Source organism: Mastomys coucha, unplaced genomic scaffold (assembly GCF_008632895.1).
Source record: "Mastomys coucha isolate ucsf_1 unplaced genomic scaffold, UCSF_Mcou_1 pScaffold5, whole genome shotgun sequence".
In the NCBI taxonomy this organism is placed as follows: Eukaryota; Metazoa; Chordata; class Mammalia; order Rodentia; family Muridae; genus Mastomys; species Mastomys coucha.
This window is the reverse complement of record NW_022196911.1, coordinates 116,654,601-116,664,498: the sequence shown is the minus strand read 5'-3', so window position 1 is coordinate 116,664,498 and position 9,898 is coordinate 116,654,601. Positions and strand designations below refer to the sequence as shown.

Genomic DNA, 9,898 nt, shown 5'->3' with positions numbered 1-9,898 from the left:
CCATGAGCCATCTTGTGTGTGTGGCTGCTGGGAATTAAACTCAGGACCTCTGCCAGCCCCACTCACTCTGGCCTTGCTACACTCTGGTGTAGCTGTCTTCAGACGCACCAGAAGAGGGCGTCAGATCTCATTACAGGTGGTTGTGAGCCACCATTTGGTTGCTGGGATCCAAACTCAGGACCTTCGGAAGAGCAGTCAGTGCTCTTACTCATTGAGCCATCTCGCCAGCCCCCAAAGTGCCATTCTTAAGACAAATCAAATGGACATCAGCCGTGGAGTCACTCACAAGTGCATAGCTCCCTCTGTGGCACCTCTTGGCCTCAATGCTGCTGTTGGGTTGGTGTGCCAGGAGACACCCTGAGCAAGCTCCCGGCTGAGTGCTACAGAGCTGTGTCTCCCTGATAGGCCTGCATCTCGGTGTTGGTCTGGCCCTCTGCTGAGCCAAGCTGGCAGGTTCAGTGTCGTAAGGAATCTCACCCTTCCATGCTAGTCGACGCTCGGTGTCCCGGGGAGACCTCCCAGCTGGTTCCAGGGCTCTGTCCCTCTTCCAGTTCTGTAAAGTTTGTGGATTTGGCTTCCCTGGCAGGGGCAGAGGCAACGGTTGGGAAGTGGGAATCTTCTGGACCTGCACCGGCAGGAGGAGGCAGCAAGGAAGAAGGCCCGGGAGGAGAAGGCTCGCCAAGCTAGGCAGGCAGCCATTCAGGTACCAGGTACCCCAGGTGTCATCCCACAGCCAGAGAGTACTATTCAGCCCCTAGTCCATTCTGTGTGACACTAGTGCTTGGGACACTGAGCCTGAGGAGAGCTGGGCTGCAAAAGGCTAAGGGGAGACCCTGCTTTAGCGGGCTGCTCAGAGGTACTCTTCTGTCAGGAACTACAGCAGAAACGAGCCCAGAAGGCAAGTGAGGAGGAGCACAGGCTGCCTAAGGACAGAGCAGAGACCAGAGCACTGGAGCAGCCTCGACCCTCGAAGGAGCCGCCCTTAATGCCAGGCTGTGTCACACACCCCAAGGCCAACAATGCTGGTGAGTAGGTCTCCGTCCACCTGACCCTGGCAGGCCTACAGTGAAGTAACGTTGAAGGCTCTGCCAGGCTTCAGTCCTCATGTGGCCAGGCGTGGGGACTTTTACCTGCAGAATTGGGGTCCCACTGCTTCCCACTTCTGCTGCCTGGGTCACCTGTGGCCTCAACAGTCCCCGCCGTGGGACCTGCACGACCAAGGCCCAACACTTGGCTTGCACTTGCTCCCCCACAGGTGCACACCCTGAAAGGCTAGTGCCCCTTAATTTCTCTGTGGGCTTCTACCTGGCTCCTTCCCAGCTCACCTCCAAGGTGAATGACAGTGCATTCTATTTTACAGGTGCCAGTATCTACCCCACCGGCCCTGCAGACTCCTGCCCTCCTGCCTCCGAATCATCCCCAGAGCGACGGCAGTCTCCAGAGGACAAGCCGCAGGTCTGGACCTGCCCGTGTCTGGCTGGCCCAAGCCAACATTTCCCTGTCTTCTCAGTGTTGGAGCCCTGTGCGTCCTGAAGGAGCCCAAAGGGCTGCTGTTGGGAGACAGAGGTCTGCTGATCTTGCTGTGGGGAGGTCTCAGAACCCCTCTGGAATCGTGCCAGTTCACGTACATCAGGGGAGGGTTCCCGTGTCACTCTCCACAGAAGGGGGACAGCAAGGCCACGGGTGGCTCAGTATGACACTCGTCTGGAGCCTTTGTCCTCTGAGGATAGCACCTGAGTCGGGTGCCAAGTGGTGGATGCATGGGCCCACGGGATGGGTGCAAAGGCCCTGCCCAGCGCCATGGGTGCATGGGCCCACAGGACGGGTGCAAAGGCCCTGTCCAGCACCATGGGTGCATGGGGTGGCTCCTAGCTACCTCTGGCCATGCTCATCTCCCTCCCATCTACTACAGGACATCCATTCCCAGGGTGAAGCCAGAGAGGACGTGGCAGTGTTGGGCTCTACCAGGAGCAAGGCCCGGGCCAGAGCCACCCTGGAGGATCTTCTGGACACACTGAAGCTGCTGGAGGAGGAGCCAGAGCCGCTGCCTCACCCCAAGGCCTACCATAAGGACAGATATGCCTGGACTGACGAGGTAAGCAAGCACTGGGCACTCACACCACCCTGCAGGCCAGGAGGCACGGGCCACCATGTTCCTGCAACAAGGGCCAGATGTGCCTATTGACTTCTGCTCTCCCTTCCTGTCTGGTCTACTTGAGGTTGGGGCACGGTGACCCAGGAGGGTACACACTTCTCTTGCTGTGGCCCTTCTCATGGGTCTGAGCCGCTAGGGAGACCCTTCTAGCCACAGCCTAGCCTACTGCCCCCCACCTGCTCCCGTCCCTGAGGGACCCCAAGTCCTCAGGTTTACCTGAGCCCCCAATGCTGGCCCCTCTGCAGGAGGAGGGTGCCAACTCCCTGACAGCTGACAACCTGGAGAAGTTTGGGAAACTCAGTGCAGCCCCCGGCCCCCCTGATGACGGGACCCTGCTCTCAGAGGCCAAGCTGCAGAGCATCATGAGCTTCCTGGACGAGATGGAGAAGTCAGGACAGGAGCAGCGGCCAGCACCCTGGCGGGAGGTAGTCAGCCACCAGGTGCCCGTGTGGCTCCCAGTGGGAAGTGATCATTTGCAAGGGCCCAGTGCAGCAACAGTCCCACTCTTGAGTTCCAAACAGGGCTGCCTTGTCCTACCCTGGCATCCTCTCTAGATAAGTGGTCCTGTCCAGGTGGGTGGTCTGACATCCCTGGGCTCTAGGGTGTGGGCTGTGTCCTGAGTGAACAGCAGTAACCACAGTGAATACAGGGATGCGTCTTGTTTTCATGGGGCAGGAAGGTCAGGAGAAGGTAGACCAGGTCTTGTGATCTGTGTTTGAGCATTGAGGCATAGCCCTCCTCCTGCACTGATTAATAAATATAGTCTCCATGGTTGGCCTGTTGCCTACTGTCCCTTGACCAGATGTCCTGCATAGCTGTTCCCTCGAAGCAGGGTGGGACAGGGGGCATGTAGTGGCTCGCATGGAGGGTGAGCATCAGGTAGGCAGTAACTGCTGGGTGACCTGTCTGAGGATTGTCATATCCTTAGAGCCTGGTGCTAGAGGCGGGCCCAAGGTCCCTGGAACCAGGGTCTGAGGGAAGCACATCCATGATGCGGCTGAAGCTGGAGCTGGAGGAGAAGAAACAGGCCCTGGTTCTGCTGCAGAGGGCTCTGGTGAGACCATTAGCCATCACCCCAGGGCTCCAGCTGAGATGGGGCCTGCCAGCATCCTGCCCAAGAGACCTGAGCCATTGCCACCCCACAGCTCTGCCTTTGCCTTCTCCCAACATGGCCTTGGTACCCGCAGGGATTCAACGCCAATATCTCCTGCTCATGTTCCCTGCAGGCACAACAGCGTGACCTTACCGTTCGACGTGTTAAGGAGACAGAGAAGGAGTTGAGCCGTCAGCTGCGGCAGCAGAAGGAGCAGTATGAGGCCACCATCCAACGACACTTGTCCTTCATTGACCAGGTGACAGTCTGGGAGGCAGCACTGGCTCAGTGGTGGGAACGTAGGGCAGACACCAGAGCCTCACCCTACCCTCATCACAGCTGATTGAAGACAAGAAAGTTCTGAGTGAGAAGTGTGAGGCGGTAGTGGCCGAGCTGAAGCACGGGGACCAGCGGTGTCGGGAGCGCGTGACCCAGATGCAGGAGCAGCACGAACTGGTGAGCTCCCTGACTGATGCCAGGCTGTGACAAGGTCCTCCGGGCAATGGTAGCCCTGGCTGTCCTGGAACTCACTTTATAGACCAAGCCAGCCTTGAACTCACAGAGATCCCGGCCTTCCTCTGTCACCTGAGTGTTGGGATTAGAGTACTCCTCTACCGCCTGGCCTGGCTTTGTTTGTTTGTTTGTTTTGGGGGGTATCTTTTTGGGGGACTGGGAGATGTGTGTGTTACCTCTTGTTGAACTGCATCCAGGTGTTCAACAGGGACAGGTGCTGAGGTGTGGGCTGCCACATCCCAGGTAAGCATGCACAGCCCACCTGGCCCTTCTCACAGGACAATGACCATGGACCCAGGAGTCCAAGTCTGGCCTACTCCAGTGGCATCCTGAGTGACAGAACCTGCTCAGCTTAGCTGCACCAGGCTCCTCCAGCTCTCACCTGATTGGCCTGCAGATGCTGGTTTAAAGTCTGACTCGGCCACACTAGACTGGAGCCCAGACCATGTGAGGGTGGGATGACTGTTTACAGAGACCCCAGTGGCCATCCACAGCAGCCCAAGAGACTGCCTTGCCCACTAGGGACCTTTCTCTCAGGCAGAAGCAGGACCCTTGGCATCCCTGTGGAAAAGACCTTCAGTATAAGCACAGTTGGCGTTTATTAAGAGATTTGTGACTGACCTTAAGCACAGGAGTTTATAAATGTGCTCAGGGGACCTGCAGGTGTGAGTGTGGACTTTGGGGAGGACTGGGCTTTCTGCACAGTGGGGGTCCGTCCATAAGCTCCTGAAGCTTTCTAAGTTACTTTGTTAGAGTGTGCAACGTGCAAGGCCGAAGGGCTAAAGAATTTCTTCTGTAAGCGAGCTTGTAATACATGAGGTGAATATGAATATCTGGGTTGAATATCTGAGGCTATCACCTAAATTTGGGGATGAGAGAATTGCTAAGGTAAAGTTATAAACTGTTCTGGCCTTAAGTGTGCCTACTGGTTTTAATGGCTTTTGTTGGTGGCATCTCTAAGGAAACACCCATCATCACTAGTGAGTGACTTTTGTTGACACCTTGCTGATGGTGTCTGTCAGCAGGAAGGGCACACCAGCACTAGATGGGGGTCTCTTATCCTTCCTGTGTCCCTTAATTCTCCGCCTTTCTCTGTGGCCTCAGTTACAGTGGGTGGTGACATCCCTCTCAAAGATGGGACCTCTGCAAGCTGGTGGCTTTAACTACCCTGCTTGGTACCTCAGGCTAGAATATGTGTGATGTGGTGGTCCCCACCCCTGGGAGAGAGGAAGGAGCCACGCAGGCCCAGGAGGCAGATGGGACTCCACCTCTGCACTCACTGACCTCCTGTGCTCTTCACACAGGAGATCAAGAAACTCAAAGAACTCATGAGCGCTACTGAGAAAATCAGGCGCGAGAAGTGGATCAATGAGAAAACGAAGAAGATCAAGGAAATCACAGTCAGAGGTGGGACCTCCCCGCCCTGCATCTCGCTCCAGTGGCAGTGAACATAGGTATTGCTAGGCGAGGCCATGGTCATGGCTGCCTGGGGCAGGTAGAGGCAAACCCCATTTCAGCTGCTGGCTCCCAGTCCACAGAAGCCTGAGGGGGCCTCCCGCCCCTTGTAGGCTAGTGTGGGAACCGCAAGGCAGGAGGTCACACTGCAGATACCAGAGAAAACTGTAGGAAAGAAGGACCATCGCCCTTCAGACTGCCCATGTGGAGAGTCCGTTTCCTCCAGGATCCTGGGTGTATACCACTGGGAGACCCCGTGGTCAGAGCACTAAGAGGCTGGGCAGCCTTGTGTACCACAGGCTGGGAAAGCCACCGTGGTCTGATGATATATCCAGACACTCTTGGAGCTAGGTCTCTCACATGCAGTCTAATCTACCTTTAGTATATCAGGCTGGCCGTGCTTTGGGGCAGTGGCTGGCTGGGAGGGGACTTGTAGCCCCCATCTCTGGTGCAACCCCTATTCCTCCAGGTCTGGAGCCTGAGATCCAGAAACTAATTGCCAAGCACAAGCAAGAGGTGAGGAGACTCAGGAGCCTGCATGAGGCTGAGCTGCAGCAGCGGGAAGAGCAGGCCACACAGCGCCACCTGCGTCAGTCGGAAGAACTGCGGGAACACCTGGAGCGGGAGAGGGAGGTGCTGGGCCAGCAGGAACGGGAGCGCGCCCAGCAGAGGTAGGAAGGAGGGCGCTGGAGGCTGTGGGCCTAGAGCACCACCTGACCCCTGGAATGTAGCAGCCTGTGTGGGACTTGTGCCATCCACCTGCCCAGCCAGTGCTGTGAGCTTCCCGTGTGTGGTCATGGGAGATCGCAGTCACAACACTCAGATGTCCAGACTCGCTGAGCCAAGCTCACGGTGATGTGTATGTAGGTCGCTCTGCTGCAGAGGACAGCTTCATTCATTCCCTCGGCCCTAGGGTTCACCACTCTCTTATAACCAGGCTGTGATGCCACAGCCTGGGACATGGTGGCCAAGAGACATGGCTCTATGAATCAGTATGCCTTGGGACCAGTGACCAATGGACAACCCTCCTTCAGTGTCAGAACCTTCAGGCTAGGTCCCCTAAAGCTGTCCTTTCCTCTCTAGTGACCTGCTGGCCCTCTGCTCTCCCACTCTCAGGAAAGACGAGGTACAGGTCATGGCAGGAGCTTGCTCAAGTCAAAGGACCAGTGCCTGGCTCCCACCTGAGAGTGGGGCTAAGCAGAGAGAGGCTGGTGTGAAGATACAGTAAGCCATGAACACAGCTGAGCTGAGGCCATTTCACAGCCTTGTAAGGGTCTGCAGCTGAAGGAGGCTCTAGCCCACAGACAACAGAGGGTCTCTGTGAGCTGATGTGACTGCCCTGGCCAGCAGGGTGACCAGCGTCAAGCACTGTGGGCACCCACTGTGGTGTAAGCGTCCTCACTGTCCTGCAGGTTTGAGCAGCACCTGGAGCAGGAACAACGGGCCCTGGAGCAGCAGCGGCGTCGGCTCTACAATGAGGTGGCTGAGGAGAAGGAGCGACTAGGCCAGCAGGCAGCCAGGTGCCACTGAGGCCTGTCCTCCTCACAGTGACCCCTGTCCTACCCAACCCTCTCACAATGACCTTCTGTTCCTGACTCTTGCTGGCCTGCAGGCAGCGGGTGGAGCTGGAGGAGCTGAGGCAGCAGCTGGAGGAGAGCAGCACAGCCCTGACTCGGGCCCTGAGAGCCGAGTTTGAGAGAAGCCGAGAGGAGCAGGAGCGGAGGCACCAGGTGAGCATGCTGTCCCCCTCGGAGTGCCGGCTCTGTGGCTTGCGGTGGAGGGAGGGACTCTTTTCTGCCTGACCCCAGTGGTGTGGGGTCCTCAACAGGGTGGGCAGAGCCTTAGTGTGGCCTCAGGCCCCTCACAGTCTACCCCCCTCAGATGGAGCTGAAGGCCCTGAAGGACCAGCTGGAAGCTGAGAGACAGGCATGGGTGGCCAGCTGTGCCAAGAAGGAGGTAGGCCTGGACAGGGTGGGCCGCTGCTCAGGACTTCCTGGGCACTTACTCCTAGCTGTGTGGACCTTGGTGGATCACTCTGCTTACTGTCCACATGTGGGTCCAGGATGGTTAAAATCGGAACGAGAGGAAGGGGCATCTGGAGACCTGAGAGGAGTCACCCCATCTGCATCTTTCAGAGTCAGCTGATACCCAGACCCTGAGGCCCCCGAGGGCCCTGGCCTCTGGTCTTTCCTTTTAGGAATTTGCAAGCCCCTTGGCCACAGGGCAGGTTTGTCACTTTGGCGTGGTCTACCTAGCAGACAGTAGTAGTTGATTGTCTTGGCCTGTCTAGCAGATAGTAGTAGTTGATTGTCTTGGACTTTAGTTCTCCAAGAGAGAGGGCAGCCTGCTGCAGTGGTGGTGACCTCCTTGACTAAGGAGACATACTGCCCAGGGCCATCTCATGCCCCTGCTCACAGGAGGTCCTGAAAACAAAACATGGTCCTCTTGGGACCTGGGGGCCTACGCAGGCCTGAAGCCCTTCACCCTATTCTGTGTCTCCCTGTGGTTCTAAGCAGGAACTATCCCCTGGAGCTTCTCCTATCTGCTGCTGGCCAATCCTGAGACAGCCATGTGTCCTTGCAGGAAGCATGGCTGCTGACCAGGGAACGTGAGCTGAAGGAGGAGATCCGAAAAGGCCGAGACCAGGAGATTGAATTGGTCATCCACCGGCTGGAGGCCGACATGACACTGGCCAAGGAGGAGAGTGAGAGAGCAGCCGAGAGCCGGTGAGCTGCCTTCTACCTTTAGCTCCACCGCAGTCAGGACAGAGCCCAGGGCAGAGGCAGTATGAACGCTGTCACCTGCCTCTGCCTGCTAGGGTGAAGCGTGTGCGTGATAAGTATGAAACGGAGCTCTCGGAGCTGGAGCAGTCAGAGCGGAAGCTTCAGGAGCGGTGCACTGAGCTGAAAGGCCGCCTTGGGGAGGCAGAAGGGGAGAAGGAGCGGCTGCAGTCCCTAGTTCGGCAGAAGGAGAAGGAAGTGGAAGACCTGCGGGCAGTGAGTAGCCCGGGGCTCTTTCTGTAGGGGAGCTGGCAGGGGGGGGGGGGTTTCCCAACCCTGCCTCCCTGCTCACAACCATCCCTGCTTGTCAGGTGAACACACAGATGTGCAGTGAGCGCGCCAGCCTGGCGCAGGTGGTGCGGCAGGAGTTTATTGAGCAGCTGGCAGCCTCCCAGGAGGAAAACCAGAGGGTGAAAGCAGAGCTTGCAGAGCTGCGGGCCCGCCAGCAGGTGGAGCTAGACGAGGTGCATCGGAGGTGGGTGCTCAGCTGTGCAGGTAGGGGCACAGGGGACCAGCCATGCATCCTCCTTCCCTTCCAAATAAGCAGTGTAGCCCATGGGCAGGAGCTTGCTTGGTTTCTACCTTTGTACCAGGAAGGCTAGGCATTTGCCCTGGGCGTCACTTGGCTCTGTGGGCAGGATTCTGACTGGAACAGGTGTTGTTCAGAGAGACAGCAGCAGAGAGGATGACAGTAACCACCCACAATCTCCGCAGTCCTTCCAAAGGCTATGGCTGCCTGCCTCTGTGCCTAACACGAGACTAAGACTCCTAGCTTGGTCAGCACAACACCCTGCCCCAACCCTATTTCTTCCAAAAACGACCTTAGGGTCTGGTTGTCATAGAGACAGTGGCCCAGGGCCAGCTGCTCAGGTCAAGGTGGAGCAGGGCTGAGGCTATCCCTCAGGCTGACTGAAGTTGGGGCTGCGCAGAAGCCCACTGCCCATCACTACAGGGTGAAGACGGCTCTAGCGAGGAAGGAGGCAGCTGTGAACAGTCTCCGGAAACAGCATGAGGTGGGTCCCTCTGGTGGTCTGTAATTGTCTTGCCTAGGGTAGGGGTGTCCAGGGCCTGACTGAAATGTGTTGCAGGCTGCCGTGAAGCGGGCGGACCACCTAGAGGAACTGCTGGAGCAACACAAGGGCCATCTTTGAGTTCTAAGTGACATCTCCTTGGGATGACAAGCCAAGCCCCAGGCAGACGCTCACTCCAGCGGCTGGTGTCCAGGTCACCCACCAAGACACAGGGCTAAGGGTAGGACAGCAGTGGGTGTGCGAGAGGCACCGTGGAGCCCAGTGGCCAAGATGTTACTGTCAGCATGCCTGCAGCTTTTCTATAGTAAAATGGTCAGGTGGCTTTTTTTAACTGCTTGTCTTTCTCTACTGTGTTGGGTGTGGTGAGCCGGAAGCTGGAGACCACTGAGGGCCCCACAGCATGTTCAGGAGTGGTGTTCCTGACTGCGGGACTAGCTCTAACTCTTAACTCTAGTTCCCATTTGCCCAAGCTGACAGGGAAGTGGCTTACAGCCACCCCCTTTGCTCTCAGCTCCAGTCCCTAGCAGGCACTGGCCATTTGTTCCTACCCCGGCCTCTCAGGAGTACAGCAGACTCACCTCTAGCTCAGCTCAGTAACCTTAGCTGCTGCTTCTCCTTCTTTTCCTTCTCTTCCTTCTCCTCCTCCTTTTTTAATATTTATTAATTTAGAAAGGTGTGTGTGTGAGAGAGAGACAGAAACAGACAGATTTGTCTCCGTGTATGTCTGTGTACTACCTGTGTGCCTGGTACCTGCAGAAGCCAGAAGAAATCATTGGATCCCCTTGACCTGGAGTTACAATTGTGAGCCACCACGAGGGTGCAGAGACTTGAACCCAAGAGCATATCAGTACCCAAGAACCTGTCTACACTG

General features: G+C 57.0%; 1 protein-coding gene across 3 annotated transcripts in view; it reads left to right on the top strand.

Moving 5' to 3' along the window:
* Positions 1-9,363, top strand: part of Cep131 (centrosomal protein 131) — a 25,113-nt gene extending 15,750 nt beyond the window's left edge. Inside the window, exons 9-26 of one of the 3 annotated variants that reach the window (XR_004113380.1) lie at positions 587-703; positions 872-1,025; positions 1,361-1,455; positions 1,913-2,095; positions 2,401-2,595; positions 3,084-3,209; positions 3,382-3,507; positions 3,588-3,704; positions 5,066-5,168; positions 5,686-5,887; positions 6,629-6,736; positions 6,829-6,946; positions 7,098-7,172; positions 7,800-7,942; positions 8,035-8,212; positions 8,308-8,471; positions 8,926-9,009; positions 9,085-9,113. Coding sequence is in view for 2 of the 3 variants with exons in the window: in XM_031352817.1 (XP_031208677.1) it covers positions 587-703; positions 872-1,025; positions 1,361-1,455; positions 1,913-2,095; positions 2,401-2,595; positions 3,084-3,209; positions 3,382-3,507; positions 3,588-3,704; positions 5,066-5,168; positions 5,686-5,887; positions 6,629-6,736; positions 6,829-6,946; positions 7,098-7,172; positions 7,800-7,942; positions 8,035-8,212; positions 8,308-8,471; positions 8,949-9,009; positions 9,085-9,147 (2,328 nt within the window). In the remaining variant the exon portion in view is untranslated. Of the gene's footprint in view, positions 1-586; positions 704-871; positions 1,026-1,360; positions 1,456-1,912; positions 2,096-2,400; positions 2,596-3,083; positions 3,210-3,381; positions 3,508-3,587; positions 3,705-5,065; positions 5,169-5,685; positions 5,888-6,628; positions 6,737-6,828; positions 6,947-7,097; positions 7,173-7,799; positions 7,943-8,034; positions 8,213-8,307; positions 8,472-8,925; positions 9,010-9,084 lie in introns of all 3 variants that reach the window. The other 2 variants (XM_031352818.1, XM_031352817.1) reach the window with 2 other exon arrangements.
* Positions 9,364-9,898: the final 535 nt, after the last annotated feature.